The 23,430-nt window shown below is 36.4% G+C and overlaps 1 protein-coding gene across 1 annotated transcript in view; it reads left to right on the forward strand.

Annotated features, from left to right (window-relative positions):
• The window catches only part of KIF20B (kinesin family member 20B), a 41,866-nt gene that overhangs the window by 4,873 nt on the left and 13,563 nt on the right, over positions 1-23,430 (forward strand). The window contains exons 7-22 of the mRNA XM_068398815.1: positions 1,238-1,422; positions 3,473-3,521; positions 4,192-4,383; positions 5,859-5,970; positions 6,425-6,496; positions 6,985-7,131; positions 8,962-9,124; positions 10,087-10,347; positions 11,122-11,261; positions 11,843-11,993; positions 12,963-13,230; positions 13,776-13,837; positions 14,033-14,152; positions 15,793-15,958; positions 19,779-20,991; positions 22,322-22,460. Coding sequence (XP_068254916.1) covers positions 1,238-1,422; positions 3,473-3,521; positions 4,192-4,383; positions 5,859-5,970; positions 6,425-6,496; positions 6,985-7,131; positions 8,962-9,124; positions 10,087-10,347; positions 11,122-11,261; positions 11,843-11,993; positions 12,963-13,230; positions 13,776-13,837; positions 14,033-14,152; positions 15,793-15,958; positions 19,779-20,991; positions 22,322-22,460 — 3,440 coding nt within the window. The remainder of the gene's footprint in view (positions 1-1,237; positions 1,423-3,472; positions 3,522-4,191; positions 4,384-5,858; positions 5,971-6,424; positions 6,497-6,984; positions 7,132-8,961; positions 9,125-10,086; positions 10,348-11,121; positions 11,262-11,842; positions 11,994-12,962; positions 13,231-13,775; positions 13,838-14,032; positions 14,153-15,792; positions 15,959-19,778; positions 20,992-22,321; positions 22,461-23,430) is intronic.

Raw genomic sequence — 23,430 nt, forward strand, 5'->3', positions numbered from 1 at the left:
GTGGTATGGTTTTCCAAGAATTTTTTGATTCACATATTTTCAGACTCTAGAGGCTTTTTCATGGTATTATAATTTTAGGACTAAACTGTCAACTTGTGATAAGAATTGGCAGGGCAGAATATTGCCTGCTGGGTGCAATGATTTCCTCTTCTGTTATTCCCAGTATTGTCAACATAGCCCTTCCACTTTGGCATTACTTGGGAGCCTGTATTCAGTCAATGGCAAAGGACTTAATTGAAGGCTGAAGCAGTTTTTTAGGGATGTTCAATGTTTGCCAGTGACTTACTTTGTTCATGTTAAGTTGAATTAAAAGTGACACTACAATAAACAAAAAAGGTTTAGAGAAGAGAGATGAGGAGAAACAAATGTAATGCAACATTACTTTAATTTAATATGTTATTTGGTTACTAGCTTGGTGTTTGAGCGCCAACCAGATTTTACATATGTTCTGACTTAGACAACACAGCTAGTGCTGTAACTGATAAAAGCCCATCTGTCTCAGGAGTAGGAGAAATTATCACAGGCTGGAAGATGATGCTGTCCGAGTCTGAGACAGGACAGTAGTTTCTCTTCCACTCTCCTCTCCCTTCCCTTCCCTCTGGTTTAGAAATCAAAGTTAAGTGAACCCTTTTCAAACCTGCGTCTGGATTTAGAAAGATTAAGCGTGCACCAAGGCATTTATTTGACTCCTTTTTGCCTTTCAAGTGCAAAAATAGTATGCTCTGAGAAAAGGGTCTGGGACAGGGAAAGGAATGAGTCTTCACAAGGCTTCTAAAACTTTTTTTTCATAGGGTCTGTGGAATTAGTACAGGACTTCAGCTGAGAGATCAGTCATCAGTTGTATCTCAAGGTTACTTCCTTGAGAGAGTGTGAAGGCAGCCTATGAAATGTGATTGAAAAACTGCAAATCTCAATGTTGGTTGTGTTATGTTTGTTTTTTTTCCTTAAGGCTAAGCTTATGCAGAATACCCCACCAGTTTTTGTTTTATGTTATACCCCTTACTGTCTAAGGGGTAGAGCATGAGCTGTTGCTGAAAGCCACATACCTTTCAAAACACTTTAATGACATTTCTGTTACCTTGAGAATACAAAACAAAAACCTGCTTCATGCTGTAAGTGGCCTCCAAATTCCTCATGTATGCCTTGAGATTAGAATTGCTTATCTTTCTGTCTTCATTTATCTATATACCTTGTTCACAGTAATGATTAGGATCTTTCTTTTCTATGTTGCTTACAGGGACAGATGATGACCTTGGTATTCTGCCAAGAACTATGGATATGTTGTTTAAAAGTATTCAAAGAAAGCTGTACACGGCAATGGATATCAAACCCCATCGGTGTAGAGATTATATAAAGCTGACTAAAGACCAAGTGAGAGAAGAAACTGCTATTAAAAATTCAATACTCCGCCTAACAAAAGAGGTAGAGGAGCACTTCTTTCTGTACCAATGAATGCACACATCTTTAGATAGTCTCTTCGTATTGAAAAATGAATAGGGTGGTATTGAGCTATCTGTATTAAAGCATGGCTGTGTCTTATTTGCTGTCAACCAACTATTTGGATGAGCAGTAGAGCTGACGAACCCTGTTCTCCTGTGGATTTCTGTCTTGTGGCTGAACATTTGATAGGATGTAAACTCTAAGCTTTTTTTTCTATAGGTTGGGCACCTGATAATTTATCCTCTGGGGTTACTGGTGCTTAATAAGGACTGAATACAAATAGTCTCTTCATCTGTGGGGATGCTAGTAGGTCTGCTCCTTTAAACAATTTACTGACTTCCAGGATACTTGAAAGAAATTAATGATTTTTGAGGATGTTTCCCTCTTCCAATTCGGCAAATATCCTCAAAGGAAGCAAAAATTTTTTTGAAACAGAAGAGCTATAAAGCCAGTGGACTTCTAAAGATTTGAATTAAAATGGGTTTCTGTTGGATTTTATTCTTAAACAGATCACTGTTGAGCAGTCCAGAAATAAACTTCAGTTTTATGAGTTGCCTGGAATTCTAAAGCTGTTTAGTCCAGTTACAGTTAGGGGATTTGTATTTTCTATAAGTGTACCTTTTTCTTGGTATTCTTAATTCTGAAATAAATAGATGGAATAGTACAGAAAAACTGAGTATATGCTAGGGATTGGAACTAGAAAGGGATTATTGTGCTTTTTTTAATGAAAAGAATTAAGCATCTCCTTGTGGAATGCTAGGTTATAATGGGATGTTCTGGCCATTGTGGGATGGAATAGATCTTACCTTGATTTTTATCCAGGAGTTAGTTAACTAGACATCTCCAGTGTGGAAGGCAGGTGGCAGCAAAATTCTTCAAGTCTTCACTTCAAAAGCACAGGCATATGTTAAATCTAGTTCTAGCAGTCTTTAAGGGCTTCAGAAAAACCTGTCATGTATGTGTGTTTGAATATTCACATATATCCCCTCTAGTTTCTAAAACTATGGTTGTAAGAACAATACTTCAACTTATAAATTTGATGGCAAAGTTTGCGTCTACTTCAACAGAGACAGGTTTAGGTGGGTGTTTTTTATATGTAAAAGTTAAACCTAAAAGTTTTGATTACCTGAATATTTAACTATTTCAAGAATCACTTTATGGAATCCCAGCTTTATATGAAATATACTTTTGACAAAACATTAAAAAAAAAAAAACACAACCCAAACCACACCTATTTTTTGAATCCATGTTTCTTCTCTTAAGCATACTGGTTTTGGTAGATGAGTTGCACTTCTTTGCAGTTCTATGCCTAAAAATACCAACCAAACAAAACTAAGGCTGGAAACGGAGTGTGTGTGTGTGTGTGTGTGTATGTGAACCTTATAAGCTCTAGCTGTAGGGATTTTTTTAACCTTTTTTTTTAAAGAGCTCAGGAGAAGAAAATTTTCCTTCTCTTTCTAAAACTCAGACTTTATTTCAACTGTGAAGGTTTCTACAGCCTGTGTCATGAAGCAATAGGTTACTCAATTTCTTAAGTGAATGAGTGTTCTACGTTTACCTCTATTTCTGAGGGCTGACCTAGTAAGCTGTAAGATACGGGATCCTGAATTAGCAAAATACCAATAATAAAAAATTTCAGGACTCTCTAGATTCACCAGATTAAGAGTAATGTGTAAACTGCAACCAGAGTTCTTCAAATCATCCTGTTAAATCACCCTGTTTCTGTGTGGGCTCCCACCTCTCTATTTTTCTGTGACTAGTTTTCTTATGGTTCAGCAAGCTGAAAGGCTATATACAGTGATAGAGCCTGATGTAAGGGAAGTGTCAGGAATGAGTATTAAGGTAAGAGCAACCCTTTCAATACAAGTGTACAGGTGCATTGAGCTAGGCATGATGTGTAGCCAGGATCTTTGTATTAGCTTATTGCAACTACATTGTCCTACTAGATAGGAATACAATAGAGCTGTTATACAAAAGTAACTGGTGGTGTACTGTCAACAATATATTTTAAAATCTCTGTTCTCTTTTGTAGGTAGACCATCAAAATAGCACTAACAGCAAAGAACCAGTTGATTATATGGGTATGTTTTATATTAAAGAAATGCAATTAAAGCTAGCAAAGAAGCTTTCTTAAGGTCAATAACTGATTTCTGCCCTATGTTAATAATAAAATGACTATTTGGCATTTTTATATGCCTGTGAATTGGAGAGTGAGGAAGTTATCTGGGCAGAAAACATGAGGATAAAATGGTTAGAAGGATATCTGAACAGGCATCAAATGAGATGAAACTATAGCAAGGAAAAGTAGTACTACTTATGCTATGGGCCCTAGTGGTATCCTGACAGGCTTTTAGAGTACCTGTATGTAATTAGATAAACCTAATTTTAGCATTTAAAAACTACCTAAGTACTAGGTTGCTTTAAAAAGTTAGAATGAAGTATACTTGGCAGTTTTATTCTATCTTCTAAAGATATTGAAGAGACCTGAATAATTCTAACCAAGCTCTATGTGTTTGATAGAATTTGCAAGTGGAAAAGGAAGTGGTAGAGTATGTGTCTCTTGCAAACATGTAGAGTAAGCATGTGACTTCCAGATACTTAAGAACTTGAGAGGGAACATTTCAATGGATTTTTGTCTGGGATAAATGTTTTTTAGAAGGCTGTTGTAATATCAGTTTTCACTTATTAATTTTTTAAACAAAATTCACTTTACTAGGCCTATATTGACTTGTAGTATTTTGTACTTGGCAGGTTTGGAAGAACTCCTAAAAGATGGACAGAGTAGCACAACTGTGGAAAATTACATCAAGTTTTCTGTTTGGGTTTCATTTTTTGAGATTTACAATGAATGTTTTTATGATCTACTGATTCCTATATCAAATGACAAGAAAAGAAAAACACTACGCCTTGCTCAAGACATCAAGGGATGTTCTTATGTAAAAGGTGATTAGAATATATTACAAATTGCTAAATGTGTAATTTGAAGAGTCAGTCTTCTTTCTGGATTAGAGAACTCCTAACTGCATTCACTGTGGCACTAGAAATGTCTGCCTTGAGTATGAAAGGCAACAATCTACATACATAGAAGTATCTTTAATAGCATTTTCTCTTTAAGACTTACAGTCAAGAATAAAAGCGTGCATGCACTCCACTGCCTTGATATTTCTTTGAAATGGGAGAAATATTAAAAACAACTGACAAATTTGTTAGTGGTTTGGTTTACTTCCATTTTTTAAATAAAAAAAACTCCAAAAGTCCTTAACTATAGTTATAATTGGCTCAATGTGGAGTTTTTTTGTATTCTCTGTAGAGAAACAGACTTCAAAGAATATGTGAGAAAGTTCAGTCTCACTACAAATGACACTTTACAGTCCTCTATTTTAATCAAACCTGTAATGTAATTTGGTTTGAGTTGGGGAGTGTGGGGAGTTAATAGAACTTAAAATAGCAGTTCAGTGTTTGTTTCTGGCCATGGGAAAAATAGAGTTTGAAACCTGTTTGATTTGTTACAGGTTCTTTGGACAATCAAGATGCCAATTCTAGATTAAAGGTGCTTTTATAGGTGTTTGGCCTGCTGCTTTTCTCTTTTCTATGCCAAACTATAGATTCAAAAAGCTGAATAGTTCTATTGTCCAAACTCCTTCATTTCTTCAAAGACTAGAAAATGTGTGAAGTAGGAAATAGTCTGCTTAGAGCTATGCTTCAGCATAATCTTTTTATAAAGCTTGGAAGTGTAAGGCTGTTCCTGATGTTATTGAGGAAAACTAGTTAATTATTTTCTTGTTTTCCTTGTACTACCAAAAATACCAGGTGTGACCAATTTTGGTGACCTCTAGTTTAACAGAGGCCATAATGTTCATATTATAAGTTCTATTAGGAGGGTTGTAGGTATTTACTCTAGCACACATCAAGATGACATACAGGCAAAATTATTCACTGATCTTTTTCAGTTAAGTTAAGTTGATGGCCCTGAAAGATATCTAGATGACTTTTCCACGTGCCCCGCCCCCCCCCCCCCCCCCCCCACACACACACAAAGTTGTAGGCTAAAACAGAGACGATGTCCAGGTAGAATTCTGCTGTGATGAATATGAGCATAGGGCTTTTATACTCATATTAAATCCTACCTTTTGGCTTTTCAGTGCTCAGGCTAAGGTTGCTCACTTAATTTGGATGGAACATATTTTAGTGTGCTAATAGGATGAAATGATGTGATATACTTGTCCATCCTTTTCCATGGAAGGAGGAATCTTGATCTTATTTGTCATCGTATAATTTCTGTCTGAAGCAGGCTTAGTAAAATATTTGTATGTCTCAAGAAAATGTATTATTCTTGCTATGCATACATTATCCCCTAATCCCTTCTTTGTTTTTTGATAATGATATTTACAAGATTATCATGTTTGTTGTTCCTAAAGATCTGCAGTGGGTTCAGATTTCTGATTCTAAAGAAGCTTTTAGACTTCTAAAACTGGGGTTGAAACAACAGAGTATTGCAAGCACGAAATTAAATACTTGCTCCAGCAGAAGGTGAGAAACATTTTGAATAACATTGGACATATGATGGTGTGTGGGAGGAAGGAGAAACTAAAATACTGCTAGTGGCTTTTAGGAGGGGAAGACGCTTAACAAGGTCTAGATATCTAGGTTTCAGTTTTGGCATCCTTTAGCAGTATGTGACCCAATGCTTTAAGCCAGAAGGATTCAGTCCTTCAGTAAGATGAACATGTACAAAAGCTAACAACATTTTATCAAATACTCTCCTTCAAGCAAAAGCACTTAGCTTTATTCTATCTAAATGTCTGAGGAAAAAGCAAAGTAAGTGCTATACAAATATCTCTTTAAAAGTTTGTATCTGATCGAGTATATACTTAAATATGTTGACAGATTCAATAATGTTTTGAACAGATGTGGAGACTAAAAGTATTTTGAAGGTATTGGTCTATTTTATCACTTTTCTGCTGACTTAAACTTCTCCTTTTAGTCACAGCATATTCACAGTTAAGATACTAAAAATCGAAGATTCAGGAGCACCACAAGTGACCCGAGTCAATGAGTAAGTTCAGAGCAGAGTCCCCCTCTTCTTTTGTGATGAAGTTGTCAATTATCTTCCATATTGGTGTATGGGTACTGCATCATACACCCAGTGCTCCCTGGTAGAGCCTCATGCATGTATGGTGGTTTCCCCACTTCCTACACTCATACAGTATTTGGCCCTCTACCTCAAGCCATCAGGTTGCAATGCTGTTCTATATCTTGTCCCCTCTGTTCAGCATGAGGTTCTGCTAGACTGCTATACTCCTGAACTCATGTAAGACCTCAGAAGGAAGAGGATGGGGGAGAAAAATAGGAAGCATGTTGGGAAAGGGTTTGGCAGGAAGTAGTGTGAAATTTGATTGGGTAAGTAGCATTGAAAGGGATGGAAGGGTTCATCCAGATGAAGATTAAGACATTCTTCCTTTAAGAAAAGTGATTGTTTTTAAAAGTGAATAAATTTTGTGTGTTCCGAGGTAAGTAAAGTTAATTTTCCTTATTTGCTTTCAGGTTGTCAATGTGTGATCTTGCTGGTTCAGAAAGATATACCAAGACCCGCAATGAAGGTGATAGATTGAAAGAGAGTGGAAATATAAACACCTCTCTCCTGATTCTAGGCAAGTGTATTAACGCACTCAAGAACTGTCAACAGTCAAAGTAAGTCCTTTTACAAATTGCAAACTCTTTGTGGTTCTTAGATATTGCCTACAATGTTCAAAAGCTATTGTTTAAAATATACAATGCTAACACTAAGGTTTTGGTAGAAAAGATGTATAGACTTGCAAAGTCTATACTGTGAAGTCTTGATCTACCGAATTCATCTTTAAACTTGCCTTGTTTTGCTGTTTAATTAAATTGTTCATTCTAGCATCCTTTAAACATACTCTCATAGATTTTAGCAATTTAACTCTTCTTGTGAGCTTGGCTTATCAAAAAAACTTTGGAATAAGTTTAAAACCCCTTTTCACTAGTGTCACAGTAAGAGTCAAATTTTCAGCCTTTTATTACTCCTTTGTGAACTAACTCCATTTTCTATGTACTTGTAGTGTAACATTTTTCATCAGTAGGATATTGCTGTGCTATCATAACTATGCAATCTTTGACAAAATTTGTCTGTTTTTTTCTAAATCTTGACATAACTTTAATATTCTTCTCCTGATCTAGCTAACCTTATGCAGACAAAAGAAAACCTTCCCACTATTTGTGCCCTCGCTTGAGGGTCTAAATAAGAGTAAAATAATACAAAAAGTTAGCTGTCTAAAAACCAGGCCAATGTATAGTCACAGCTGGAGGTAACTGTCCAGGAACTGCTTTCTCTATAGGTTCTCATTTGAAGATCTACTTCTGCCCCAGAAGTTAAATGAACTCTCAGTCTGCTGATTGTTTGGATGCACTTTGCCAAATTCACTTACCCCATAACACTGTTCTTGATAGCTTATACAAAGTCTATCACACCCTAAGATGAAAAAGCTTTGCTAGCGTGTGTTCCTGATTAATCCTATGTTTTGTGAATTTATGGTCTGACTTATCTTTCTGTCCTTTCCAGATAGGAAGGATGCATTAAAACTAGCAGCTGCTTAGAGGGCTGCTGTTTTATTCAGAATGTCTTTTTTTTTTGATACTAATAGCTTAGAATTTTAACAATATAGAAGAAATGGTCTGAAACGTGATCTCTTAAAGTGTTAATAGATGCCCCTTGCCAGTTGAATGGGAAGCAGTAACTTTCTTAAAATGATTCTTGTTTATCAGTCCTGCAGCAAAGCTACTTATGAGCTGTATATGTATTCTGGCAGGAGTGTCACTATCTTGCTGACTTCTGTAGCTATTCATATAACTGAAAGCTGTCGTGTCCAAAATGCAGGCAACCTATTCAGTGGCAAGTGTGTGTTTAGTCATGTTTTAGGAATGCTCATAAAATTTCCTAGAAGCATCAAAAACTACATCACCAGCTGTTAAATTCAAGAGTACAACTCCTGATTTAGGAAATGCCAAACTGCTGGGGGATTAGAGAAAAAAATTCTGAAAAGCACCTCCATATGTTTGGTGTATACTCATTTTCTTGCCTAGGCACTTGCTATCGTTCATTCTCAGAGGCAGGATACTGAATGAGAGATACTCTGATTATGTTGGATACTGCATGCCTAGAACTAGAGATGTCCTTTTCATGAATGTGGGAAGGAGAAGAGAGAGATGGGGTATAGTCTGGTGTAGCATGAGGCTATCTGACCTACCCTAGGCTGAATGTTGAACATGCTTTTGGTTTAAGTGCTCCCATTGATTGTATTTCTATAGCCTATATGAGATAATGGCTATAATGGCAGTCACAACAGCCACACAATCTCTTCAAACAGATGTATCTGGGCCAAATCAATTTTAATTGATTTAAGGAATACTGATTTTATAAATATTTAAGTCTTCAGGCTGGATAACTCTTACACTAATTGGAAATTATTAAACTTCTGGTCATCTATTCCTTTGTCTTTAAAGGTTGCAGCAGCACATACCTTTTCGGGAAAGTAAGTTAACTCATTTCCTTCAAGGATTCTTCAGTGGAAAGGGGAAGGTATACATGATAGTAAACATAAGCCAATGTGCTTCAGCATATGATGAAACACTCAATGTGCTGAAGTTCTCGGCCATTGCGCAAAAAGTAAGTGTGTTGTAGTTTATCTTGTTGATCAGTACTCACAATTTGCATTTAAATAATGGGTTCTCTCATATTTAAGAATATGAATTTAGTTACTGGATTCTTCTGTCTCGTGTTACAATCATATTTTCTAATTACTCCTAGGCAGGCTTTATTTCCTTGTAAATCTTTTTAAAAGCCTTTGTTGGGAAGTTTTTGTTTCTTTGGAGTGTGATCTGAGATCTAGGTAAACTTTTATTCTATACTCATGCTCTCACCCAGGAGCAATTCTAGCTGCCTCATATGCTACTGCTATTTTAATTTGGAGTACTGCTCACCTGAAGTATTGATAAAATATGTTGAGCACCAAAGGAGAGTTTGAAAGGCGGTGTTTATGTCCATAGAGGCTTCAGTGGGAAGGTGGAGGTTAAGCAGAATGAGTAGGGGTAAGTGCAGTGATATAACCCTGGCAAAGTTGGAAGATGAAAGTGTTGGGGATCAGTGCTGCAGCCTTAATGGAAGGCATGGAGAACATCTGTTGACAGTTAGATATGTTCAAAGAACAATAGATCCAGGCCTTTGGAATGTGGACTCATCTAAGCAGATTATGTACAAAACTAGAAGGAGCAAACTATAAGGGTGATACAGCTTTTCAAGAAATAAAATTTGTCAGGTGACATTTGTGTAATGCAACTAGAAACTCAAAATATATGAAATACAGAAATCTGTGGGTGCATGAGGTGGCAACCCTCTTGCAGGCTGTCCAGCTAGTGAAATTTGGTGTTCCTGGGATCAAAAGAAGGGTTTGACTATAGACTCCTTTGTACTCTAGCTAGAAACTGGTCTAAGTAGTGACTTTGAACAGAGGATAGGCTGGGGGAGTATTATGCTCAGGAGACTTGTAGGAAAGGGCAACAGGTATCTCTTGGAAGTGCCAGTAGAGGTTTAAAAAATACTGATTACTTTGTCCTTTATTTTCTGTGTAGGTTTTAGTTATGGACACGTCTGTTCTTCCCCAAGATCAGTCATTTGGCCAGAAATCAGCAAGAGAATCATCACTACTCAGTGGCACTAAAATGCCAATGCCAGTCCCAAGGAAAAGACCTACTATCCTATGGGACAGGAGCTTAGAAGATGTGATTGAAGATGATGATGAAAAGATGGAGGAACAGCATAATATGTCAAGAGAAGCAGCAGTCCACAAACACAAAGAAAATAAAGTTCTTATTGGAGAAGAAGAGTATATGGTATGTGCCAGAGCTACTTTAAGAATTAGTGTAGCATGGAGTCTTGAAGTAAGGTATTTTTCTCCTGGTTTCCCCCATCTCTCACCTATTTTTTTTTTTTTTTCTGATTACCCTTATGCTGCCTAAATTCAGTGTTAAGAACTGAAAGTGGGATTACTCATGACTTAGTGCCTATTGTGGGAAAGCTCTATGAAATGTGTCTAAATACAGACTGAGCAGAAAGAATTGCAGATCTGCCTTTCTCTCGTTTTGGTAACCTATGGTCAATGCACAGCAAGTATTACCTGGTTTTTAGCAATACAGAAGTCTGTTCCTTTGTATTCTATGCACAAGAAAACTCTGAAAACTGTTCTTTAAGGAACAGCAATTTTAGTCAGTTCTAGGGAAGACAAGGAGGAGGGAACAGAGGACTAGAGACTGTTTTGTGGAGATTTCATTAATATTGCCCCAAAAATGAGCATCTGGAAAACAAGAGCCAAATCCTGTGGAGGTTAAGCCTGTTTTTTAATACATCTTCAAGAACTCTTGTAATAAACTTAATGTTCTTTGCAAATGCCTACTCTGTACAAACTTATAAATTGGTGTGCTAGTACCAAACAGGTATTTTAATCTACTCATGAATCCTCCTGTTTATGAATAAGCTAATAAAAGAACTGGAAGAGCTTTTGCCAACTGGAAGAGTAAAGTGTTGTTGTAGTGTTTGAGGAATGGGAAAAATCTCATTTCTGGGAAACTGTTTCTTTATGAAAAACTTAATACTAATGGTAATTCTAGGGACTGCTGAGTCTCATAGAAGAGTTGAAGAACAAACTTATTACTGAAAAGAAGAATAAGTTAATGCTGGAACTAAAAATTCGTGAAGAAGTGACACAAGAATTTACCCAATATTTTGCTGAGCGGGAAACAGATTTCAAGTAAGTTAGCTTCAAGTGCTTTCAAAGTTACTGGTTAAAAAAAAAGAAAGTAAATTCACTTATTTCTTAAATCTGTCTATTGGCCATAGGAGATGACACTCTTATGCTAGACTTACTGCTTCTGTTAATATATCAGTTTGTTTGGACTATGAGTTCATGAAAAATACTGTGTAGGAAAGGCTTTGATTTTTTTTTTTTTTTTTGGGGGGGTGGGTGGAATCTGTAGAGCTCTGCCTAAGAGAAGAGCTTTGTTGATAGGATGTTTATACAAAGAGTGACACTTGCAAATTCTTTGGTTACCGCAGTCTTAGTGATACTAACGGGTATTCTGGCTCAAGAAGCTTAGAAAAAATGCTTGTAGTTAAGTGTTATCCATAATCTGTGTATATATTTGTCTCCTTCTTCAGTGGTATGTGTGGGGGAAATATACTTCTGTTTTGGTGATGCAACACTGTTTTGTGTATTGTTCTATTTTGTTAAAATAAAGAAAAAAAATCTTTTTGTTTATAGGCAGCTGTACTAATAACTTCTTAGCAGCTCATACTGGCTAGCTTTTAGCTGACTTATTTTTCCTCCTATAGAGAGTGCCTTTCTTATGAACGAGAACGGCTTGAAGAAAATTCTGAAAGACGCCTGGAAATCTTCAAGGAACTTGTAAATGGTTATACTAAAAATGCAGATGAAGAAAATAAATTAAAGGATCAGCCTTGCAGTGAACAAGCTGGACCTCTGGTATTTTTATCACCCCTCCTCCCCCCTGACCCCTGCCCCTAACATTCCTTTTGCTGAGTACCTGTTACGGTGATGGTATGTCTCAGGGATTAGAAGGATGGTTTCAAGAAATTGCATGCTGTGTAACTGTATCCTCAGCAAGATATATTTATCACATTTAATAGGGGTAGTTGCTGAGCCTTGGGTATGCATTTGGGAATCCTTGGGGTTTTCTGCATTGCTGCAACACAAAGTGAAAATTATTGTATACAAAGAAATTGGGGGAAAACCTGCAAGTATGGTATAAAATGCATGACATTAAGTGCCTATTTAAAGTATTTGAAGCTGACTTCTTAGGCCTCATGTATGGACTGTACTGGAGTGGTCCTAGAGACTTCTTCCCTCTTAAGGCTGTTGTAGCTGCAACTGAAGCAATGAGAATTGTATATACAATTAATCCATAACTAGACTTTTAACTTGAGGTCAGCTTTTGTGAGTTTGGAACCCTTTGTTTTTAAAAAACAAAGATGAAAGATACGAAGTTAGCGTGTTGAGTACAACTTAATTTTGTAAGCTACCACACACTTATTTCACCTCACAAACTTTTACTGATATATGAAAATTTCAGATGTATTCCTTCTAAATAAGTTCACTTGTGTGTTCATTCAATGTTCTCATTGCTTAAAAAAAAATACTAGCTTTTATATTAAATTTGGGGGGGATGCTTTTGTGGTGACATAAAATGGAATGTGATGGTGGGTCATTAAATGCTATAAAAATAAAGTAACTATTACTTGATAATGGAGACTTGCATGTGAAGGTAGACAGAAATTGGCAATCAAATTGCATATGAACCCACAAGACGGCTTTGAAGCCAGAATTAACTGTACATATATGTTTGAATTCACAATGGTCTTCCAGATTTTATGTAGAAATAATGGCTATTGTGTAATTATTTGCCATTTCTAAATGATATAAATTATCTTTCAGGATGAAGAATGTAGTATAGGGCCAGGCACCTACTTTGATCTTGTGGGCATTGTTGATTCTCTGCAGAATGATGTCATTGATATCAAAAAGCAGGCAGAAGAAGCACACAGATACATTTTGTCCCTAGAGGACCCACAGGAAGCTATAGGTTGGCTTGAACAACAGCTGGGAAAAATTACCACTGAACTAACTAGGACCAAAGAAGAGCTGATAAAGAAAACCAGAGAACTAACCAAAACTGAAGAAGAGCTGACACAGAAAACCAAAGGTAAGCTGAGTGTGTGATGTGCAAGGCAGGAAAAAAATGACTGACTACTGTAAAATAGAAATAATAATCCAGTTGAGCAGGATTTTGGCACCAAATCATATGTATAGAGGTGGTAACCAATTGGTTTGTGTATGTTCAAGTTGAACAGTTCCACAGGCCTTGGTTATTTCATTTTTAAGACAACACTTAAAACTGTCAGTTGCAGGCTTCTCAATTGTGGGGTAAAATGTCAATGTTATTGAGTTTTAATTTCATGGTTATATTGTAATCCCCACACTTTACATTTTGCTGATGCAGTGTTTTCAGGAATCCTGTGGAACGTTCACAGAAGCAAAAGTAGCAATACCTCATACTAAGATTTCAGCAGAAGTCTCTTGACGTGATCTATATTTTACATGGGTTTCAAGGCCCAATGTTACTAATGAGAAAGCCCCAAAAAAATCTGCCCAAAAGCTACTGAGGTACCAAAAGATCTGGAAAAATGGATTACTGAGTGAACTATGTAATAGCTGCTTATTTGATGCAAGCTTCTTTTCCTGTTACAGACTTTGAAATGCAGATGATCAAATTAGATGAGTCTGCTGAGCAGCTTAAAGAAGCAACTGAGGTAACTTTCTCAAGGAACAATTTGTGCAAAATTATTTGCTTTAATACAAAATTCCAGTAGCTTAAAATGCTATTATAGTGTGTTTCTAGCTTTTTTATTTTTGTATCAAGCTTAGCTTAACTGATCTTGTTTCTAAATGCATGGTATAGTTCAACAATTTAACACTGACTGAACTACTATTCTTTCTTTTCCAAGAAAATGAATACACAGAATAAAAGGATTCAAGAACTAATGGACATTGTGGAGCAAAAAGATGATGTTATTATGAGACTACAAGATTTGATATCCCATTTAGAAGAAACCGTAAAAGACTATGTAAGTCTTAGACATCTCAATTTTCTTTATACAAAAAAAAATCTAAATCTATGTTTATAATGAACTTAACTATTTTGGAAAATTTGAAATTTTCTGTAAGTAATTGCTACTTGCTTGAAATGGTAGCAGGTGAGTTGGCATTGAAAGTTACCACAAAACATGTGCGGGGGTGTGTGAAAAATGAGACTTTCAGAAGCAGTTGGAGGACAGTAGATGAGATTCTGAAGAGCCAGTCTAAAGAAAGAAGAAAAAAAAAAGGGAAAAAAAAAAAACAAACCCACACAAACAAAAAAAAACAGTTCCCCCAAAAAAAACTCAAACTGGGAGGACTTAAGCAGTGGGAACAGAGGGATTATATCACTGTCTCTTTATTTTTGCCTGAATGGAAGAGGAAGGAAAGGAGGTTTTGCTGCAGCAAAAGGTCAAATTTAATTGAAGTTAGAAGTTAATAATGTGAGAAGGATGGTGATTGTGTAAATTGGTGACAAAAATCAGTGTGTTCCACCCACCACCATCATGCACACCCGCTTTCAAAGCAAGACCAATAATATTAATATATAGAACAGAGTTTGAACTAAGAGTGGATGGCCAGGGTATCTGCTTTTGATGTGATTTGATAAAACTTGCAACTGGCTAGTCTACTGCTAGCTGCTGAATGCCAAAACACTAGCTCGGTTAAATGTACACAGGTTAAAAAAATCAAAACATGCAGTTAGGTGTTTTTTTGAGCCTGATGTCTAGTAACCTGAAATAGTTCTGAGAACACTTTAAGTGGAACTTAGTCAGCACTCTGATCCATTTCTCTCTTCCACTGTAAACTTAAGGCTTTGACCATACTTAATCTTCTATTGCCCCTCTCTGCCCCACAGCAACTTAGCTTTTCAATAGTATGAATGCTTCGAGAGTGGTAAGAGTTATGATGACTGCTTGATATTAATACTCCTTCCAAGAGCAAGGCTCCAACTCTGTCTAGTCTTTCTATGAGACTGCGTGGCATGAAACTTAAAACATGACCACAAACCTCAAGTCTGTTCTATAGATTTTTTTTTTAATGAAGTACCTAAAATGAGTAATTGGTCCTTGGCAACCAGCATGGCTTGCCACTTGTGTCATCTTGCAAGTAAAGCAACTTTATTCTTAGTCAAATATATAGCCTACCGTATGTGTGATAGAACTGACTAGGCTTTCAAATTGAATCAGACCTGTCATGATAAAAATGATCTGTGGCTTTGCTGAAGGCTATTAAAACTCCCAACTCTACCAACTATGACAAGAAAATGATGAACTTGTAGACCTGACCACTTGCCCTTTGAACAAATCAGGAATTTCATCAACTCTTGACACTGGAAATTGTTTTCAGGTGGTAAAACAAACTCCTCTTATATGAAAGTCTTGCATTTTGTGGTTTCCTAGTATCTTGCTCTGCTTTCTGTACAGTGCAAAGCATTGTGCTTATTAGTATATGAAGGTGTACCTGCTTCTGGTTTAAGTAACTGATCTGTAACTGACTTGTTCCTATGACAACCCCTATACATGTTACCCAGATAGCTTTGTAAAACTATTTGTGTGTAAAAGACTATTAAGCCTTTTAAGTGCTCACTTTGTAAAACTTCAAAGTAATTGATCTTATTTTAATACAGGACAGCACTGTAACTACCATTAAAAGAAAATTGGCAGGAAAGCAATCTGACCAAGTGATTGAAAGCAGCCAATTCAAGGATTGTGAGGAAACTGTATTGGAAGTGGGAAGAAAACGTTGCATTGAAAATAGGCCTACTGTGGAAGAAGAGCCGCCTACAAAGAAAGGTACAATTTCTACCATCACTCAACAGGGGGTCTTCCAAAAAAACTTGATTACTATTCCAGAACAGAAGCGAAAAGTTGTGAAGCGTAAACGTTATGTTATGAGGAGAAAATCTGCTATGTTAAAACTGTAAATAGAAGTAACTGTTATGTAAATATCATCTGTTTTTCAGAAGGTCCTATACTGTTCACTCCTAAATGCTTAAAATAAAAGTTAGTTTTTAGACTCTTTCCTTTCTGCTGCTTTTTCTCATCTTTAATGTACTTGCAGACTCAGCTGTAGTTCTTAAGCAATTTCTTAATAGTTGTTTTTGTACTAAACTTGATGTTGCTGGACTTCTGGGAAAGTAGCATCTCCTGCTCAAGTTTTTTAAAATTGTCTAAGCAAGCATCAAAAGTGTCAGTCACTTACTGATTGTTTAGTCATACAGTATGTGCTGTGAAACTTGATGTTTCATTCTGTATGCGTGCTGTGAACACACCAGCTCTGGTCAAGGTGGCAGTGTTGGCAAAGGAGAAAAGTTTTCCACTTGAATGGAAGTAAAATTATTTTCAGTTCACAGATGACACATTTTGTGCAGCTCCATTCCAATCTTTTTGCGTTCCTTACTTTTATCTGTGAGCTTAGCAGTCTTTTTAGAATGAGGTGAATAAACTGACTGCAGTTGAAGGCCTTCAAGGATAAGGGTGAAAACTTAAAAGGACACTGCTGCTTACGCTATCCACTTTATTAAAGTCTATTGATCAGTGAGACTGAGCTATATGGGAGTGACTTGTGCAAAATGGTATTTGTAAGATCTGCCTGCCTCTATCTTGACTTCAGGACACAGCTAGGCTTCAATTTCTCATTAGAACTATGGAAAGCATATGTAAAAGGAAAATGGTCTTCCCTTTGTGTACCTGACTTTCTTGCCTTCCTTCTGAAGAATAGGTGCAAGTAAGATCTTCCAGGCATTGTTTGGGTGAGGATGGGATAGAAAAAGAGAAAGAAGGTTAAAAATAGGAAGCAGAAAATATCTATCTCCATAAAGAGGATAAAACGTATTAAAAGGAGACTTGTCAAAGTCACATGATCACAGAAAACTGAGGTTACAGATGGTGAATAAGCTGAATGCCAGACTGTCTTTCATTACATTCTGCAGTGAAAGAACAAGGGAACACTCAATCTAGCATAATATCAGCTTAAGATTATGCAACAAAACACTTCATGCAGTGGGTAGTGAACTTATAATATTTGCTGCCCTAGAAGGTGGGAGAGGCAGATAATTCTTGGATTCCAGGAGTGGTTAGACAAGCTAACAGCCAACAGGTTCATACATAGATACCGAAAGGGTTAAGCAGGCATATATTGTCTTGTATTCCTCCAACATTCCTAATTGTTCTCTGTCAGGTAAGGTCTGTAGGAAGTGGCTGGGCCTACCGATAGTAGCAAAAGGAGGTAAAATATTAGGCTGGGTCAACTGATGGTGTGTGATCTAGTAGGGCATTTGTGATGTTTGTACAACTTGTTCAAATAAGTGTCATTTGAAGTCTGTCTTAAGAGAAGCTCCTGTTTCTGTACCAGATGCATCTCTGATTTGTCTCTACTGTCTTTGGTTGGGATGAATATTGGATCCTAGCCATGACCATTTTCGGTGGTGCCACCTATATAAATGTTATAGGAAGGGGGGAAATGAAGCTGATGTAGATTCCTTCATATACCAGATTAGTAGTCAGTTTGCTATAATCTTGTGACTGAAGCTTGTTTAAACAAACAAAAAATAGAAACGTGATAGCTCTTCTCAAACAAGAAATTAAAGTCGATAACTAACAGTGCTAATTAATGTCAGCAGTGAGATTTTTCTTTTGGGAAGAACAGGCTATTCAGTAATGTTAAATATGTTTCTTTTGTGGGTGTTGAGAATATAAGGCATCTGATTTAAAAACGGAGTTGTTAGATGCTCCATAATGATGAAATGTATTAATATATATACACTTACATTTAACCTTTCTCGTTAAACGTACTTGGCGCAATAGAACAATGAGCACAGCTACACTGTGGTGGCTTACTCATAGAATTTAGATACACTAATGGCCTGTGACCAAAGTTTATTTTGGGAGAAGATAGGTTATCTTGTCTTGAAGTTCAGGTTTTTGTACTCTTCTCTAGGACTTGCCTCCCATGTTTTGGGGTGGGGCTTTTTCTTTCTTAGCACTTTCTGCGCAAAAAGCTTCTGGACTGATTATCACGTATCTTCTTGCACTAATACTTATCCTGCTTTGCTGCATGATTGTGATTGTCAGTGCAAAGCACCTAGATCACTTCTAATTCCTCTTGTGAATGATCACACCCTTCTCACTATAGGTGTTGGGCTAAGCTCTACTACTTTTTTCATCTTGCCACCTTGGATCACAAAATGTCTTAAGATACCTCAGCACCTTTCCCTTTTAGTGAAGTATGTGAAACTCATGTCCAGTGTGAAGAATACATAGTATTTTGTCTGATATGTTTTCTTGGTACTATACAACTGGGCTTTCAGAGAAAACCATCTCCCAGTTCAAAATTTTTAATCTTGTAGGGTTTAGAAGCATGGCTTTAGAAGCCAAACTAAAGCTGCTGTTGTGTCTGACCTAGCAGGAGCACTTGATATGTATAATTAGAACAGAAAAGAAAAGGTACAGAAAAGCAGGAAGAAAAAATTGTCCTATGGACACAATTTAATCACTCTAAAAATAATCAAAAACCAAGACCTGAATTGAGATGGGAAACACTATTGCTAATACTTCAGTATGACTTTTTGTAAGTAACTCAAAGTTAGTGTCTCTATAAAACTTGTTGGATCTGTTCAGCGGATGTTTCCATGTGGTATACATGTATCTCTGTGCTTAATGCTCCCAAAATGAGATGACTGCCAAACTCCACCTCACTGTACTTGCAGTACTCACAAGAATCCATAGTATCTCCCTGGAGTACACAGTTGTGACAATCTAATCCTTAGAGATAGCCAGGCCTGATTTTAATACTATAACATAGCATATGTGTTACTAAATGGACGCAGTTGGATTCTAAAACACTTGTGTGAAATACAGTTGGGAGTCGATTTTGAAGGTGGTAAAATGCATGTGATCTTAGAATTGCTCATTACTTAGGGAAAAACCAGTCTTAAGCTAATAAAATATTTATGGAAATTTGGGGTTGTGATGGAATGTTGTACATCTTTCTGGGAGAACTTTACATACAACATATTAGGTGTGGCATAAATAATTATCCTTATATCTAGCTTAGAAACCAATTGAAAAAAGAAGAGAGGAAGGTCCCAAATACTAAGCGAAAAGCTTGTGCTGGATTTTTAGCTTCATTTTTACAGTAAGGGGGTAGAGTATGAACGAAACTTCTCAGAAAAGTATAGGATACTGTTGTTCATCTAAATGTAGAATGGGTGATTGCTGGCTGTATTAAAGGGATTGTTGGACCAGTGAAGGTGGAAACTAGATGTAACTGTGAATGTTATCTAGCTCATAGGTGTTACTACATATTAGTAAAACTAGCTAGATTTTTCTACTAGTGGTGCAGAGTAGAAGGCTGGAATAGAGCCATGGCAAAGTGTTCTTTAAGGCTTCTGAACACCTCTTGCTGCGAACTACGTCTAGAAGCATAAGAGGCAGCTATTGCATGTTAAACTGTTAAGAGGGCTTTAACTACTTCAAGACTTATGCCATATGATATGAGGGTATGGCTTTCAGATGGTGACCATTTTCCATATAGTAATTGCTGTTTGGTATTGCTAGTGACTTGTACTATTGATTTTAATCAACCTGAGCTGCATGTTTTGGATATTTTTAGGAGATATGAAGAAGAGTGGGGAAGATGACTCTCTAGAGCAAAAGATAACTGAATATGTGAAAACAAATACTCCTGAGAACTATGCAGAGATACTAGCACTGAAGGAAAGAACTGAAGACTTGGAAGGTCAGCTAGCTGCACTTGAAGAACAATGCAGAAGAGAAAAAAACAAAAAAGAAGAGTTCAGTGGGCAGATAACAAACTTGCATCTCAAGCTCTCTGCTTCTGAAGAAAGGGCTTCTGGCTTAAGTGAAGAACTTCAGCAGTGTCAAGCTGACTATGAGGAGATTGTTTCTGAATTGGACAAACAGAAAATTATAAATAGGGAACAAGAAGAAAAGATTATTCAGCTAAATAGTGAAGTAGAAGGTGCCAAACAAAATATAATTGATCAAGTGTCACAAATTAAAACAATGCAGTCCAAAGTAGATGAGTTGTATAAATGTCACTTAGAGCCTTATGCTATGGATATTGATTTAATTAATCTAAAGGATTCCTTAGACTCTCAAAAATATGAACCAGAGAGAGCTCAAATGAGTCCTGTATGTATGCAGTCCCAAACTGCTTCTGCAGCAGATCTGAAATGGGAGAGCTCCTTTTACTGCAGTATTGAAAGCATTTGGGAAGAATGCAAAAATATTATTAAGACTTCTTCACAAAAAAGCCAGCGGATTCAAGAACTACTTCAACAAGTTGAACACTTAAAGAAGGGACTTGATGACACCGAGAACTATAACAATCAACTAAAAATAAAATTAAATGAGATAGCAAATCAAGATCGTCAGTCTGTAAAGGAAAAAGATCTTATGAATCAGTTACAAGAGCAAATACAGAAGAAAACACAGGCTTTTGAAAAACGGGCTGCGGAAGATCACAGAGTAATTGCACAGTTTGAGCAGGAAGTGACTAGCTACAAGGGAAAAATAAGAGAGCTTGAATGCCTCTTGGAGGCTTTTAGAGCTAAAGATGGCATCATAACAAAGTTAGAAGAAGTACTTAAAGAAAAAGAAGTTATTATTTTAAATCTAGAAAATAATACAGTAGCTCTGCAAGAGAAATGTGCCAATTCAGACAAAAAACTGAAAGAATTAAATGATCAAGAAGCAAATCTGAAGGAGGAAGTTGTGCAGTTGATGAACAGCTTAGAGAACATGAAACACTCTCTTCAGGAAAAGGAGAAAAATGAAGATGAGCAAATACGATCTATAGAATTGTAAGTAAATAATGAGATAACTTGAGTCTACTCTCAAAGGGCTATGAGTTAAAACTAGCTTCTGTGTACATCAGTTTATCAACTTCAACCAAACTGCTTTTTTAAGAACTTTTAATACACTACCTGAATTTTATATTTGCATATTCTGCTGGCTATGTTTTGCTCACCTGTTTGTGTATTCTTTCAAAAATATAGATCTAAATCATGTGGAACTATTGTAGGGGGAAAGAGGAGCATGCAAGGAAATAAAGAATTACTTGGGGATTTCTAATAGTTTTATGTCGCGTACCCTTTCTGGAGGAAATGATGTATAGTTTAATGTTATATCCTGTAACTTGTATAAAAGCAGGCAATGTTTTCTTTTGAAAGGACTGAATGGTTAAAAGGAAAAGAAAGAGAAAAAAAAAAGCCTAGGGAGTAAACAACAGGTTTTGGTAATAGCTATTCCATGTGAACAGAGTCTACTGTAAGAACCTGAAGGAATAATGGGTGTAGGAGTGTAGAATTTCCCCCAGCCCCCTCTACTTCTTAAATCTTTAAGAAATAAGAGATTAAATGTACCTGAGAGATTATATTTCCTACATGGTAAGGAAATTGCAATCATGTAAAAATAGCTTTAAGATGATATGTAGCCCTTCTCCTTACTAGGGTTCCTTTAGTGCCATATATGTGGGTACCTGCATAAACTCTAAAGTACAATTTAACATGAAGGTCTGAAGATCCCTGACCTTGTGCTTGTAAAGCTCTGAAAGGTTTTCCTTTCGTGGGGCCTTATTTTGTTTTGTCAGTTATAGAATCTAAAAAACCTTCTACTAGTTTTAAAGTAAAAATCCAAGATGTCTTACTTATTTCAAAAATAAATATGACCATTTAAAAATAAACCGATCAAACTTCTTAATTACTTTGTAGCACTTGTAACAGCAGTACTTGTTGCAATGATATTTTTTTCTATTTTCTTTTGATTTTTATTTATTTTTAAACTTAAAGGGTCTGGGATATAGATACCAAGTTTAAACTTACTCAATATTAACCTTGTTCATTTTGTTACTTTGTAAGGACACCTAATGACATTAATGGTTGCTCTACTGTGCTTAAAAAAAAAAAAATAAAAAAATTGCAGAGTTCAGAAGTGAATCTGAGCAGTTACGTCAGGATCATGTAATAAGAAGCTGAAATCCAAAAGTAAAATTATAAAGCTTGTAATTGATTTGATAAATCTGAGATTCTGTTCATTAATAAAAACAGCAGTCCAAGAGCCTGAGTTAATATGTAGAAGCTGTTTCTTTGAGATGCGTAACACTGTTTTTTGTCTCTTAATTTCTAACACAAGACTACGTAAAGATCTTTCTGAGACCTCTGCCCTTGTACAGAGTTTAAAAAAAGACTTGCAGAGGAAAGAGGAAGAATATACAGATTTGAAAGAGAAATTTTCTGATGCCAAGAAACAAATTCAACAAGTACAAAACGAGGTTGGTAACCATAGGCCAGATGTTTCTTCTGCAGGTTTATGCTTGGGTTTCTGTTATTAAAACCTGTTTTCACAAAACTCAGGCTATGAATGTAGCTATTCTAGCTGTGTAGGCTATTTTGAGTTATACGTTTAGAGTAACAGTGAATCTTAATTTACATTGTCATTGAAGCTGTAGGCTAAAGATAAGACCAGATGTGAAAACACAGATTAGTACAGATATTGAAGGGGGGAAGTAAATTTTATTAATACCCTTGAGAAAAGTTTGTGAAAACTATGGCTAATCTGGTTATGGAGAAGGACTTCATAATCTTTATAACAACAGTAGCCTTACGTTGTTATTTGTGCTCACTTCAAAGCTTCAGGCTTCAGACTTGTAGAAAATGCTGATCTCTGGGAGGAGAAGCTGGATTAATCAGAACGGGAAACCATTAGCTTCTAGAGACATTTTAAAACATGAGCTATATTTTCTTAAGGCTGGGGAGAAGAAGAAATGGAATAACTTTTACTGATATTGTTAGTATTTAGTTATCAAGCAGTAGGATTCCTTAAAACCTCATGGGATATTGCAAGAACTTAAAATTCAAAAGACTATTGCAAGAGTTGGGGCTTCAAAGTTAAACCTTAAAGTATTAATGTCTTCCCCAGCAGCCTAGGATTTGAGGACCTTTTCCTACTCAGCCTTCACTGTATAATCCTCTGTTTGAGAAGTAGCAAGGAGTGGATGGGATCACATGTCAGAAAACAGTTGGGTTCTTTTTTTAAAGGACAACTGAATTTGTAGCTCGATAGGCTATTTCCTGTTGTGGGGTTTGTTTTTTTGTTTCATTTTGTCCCCCCCCCACCCCCTACCAAATGTAATACTCTATGGTGAAAATCCTTCCCTATGAAGGATGTATAGTATAGTGCACTTTCAGTCTCTGAGATTTAGCTGAGATGCTTGCAAAAATTTGACTCCTAATTAAAGTATT

Source organism: Nyctibius grandis, chromosome 4 (genome assembly GCF_013368605.1).
Source record: "Nyctibius grandis isolate bNycGra1 chromosome 4, bNycGra1.pri, whole genome shotgun sequence".
Lineage (NCBI taxonomy): Eukaryota > Metazoa > Chordata > Aves > Nyctibiiformes > Nyctibiidae > Nyctibius > Nyctibius grandis.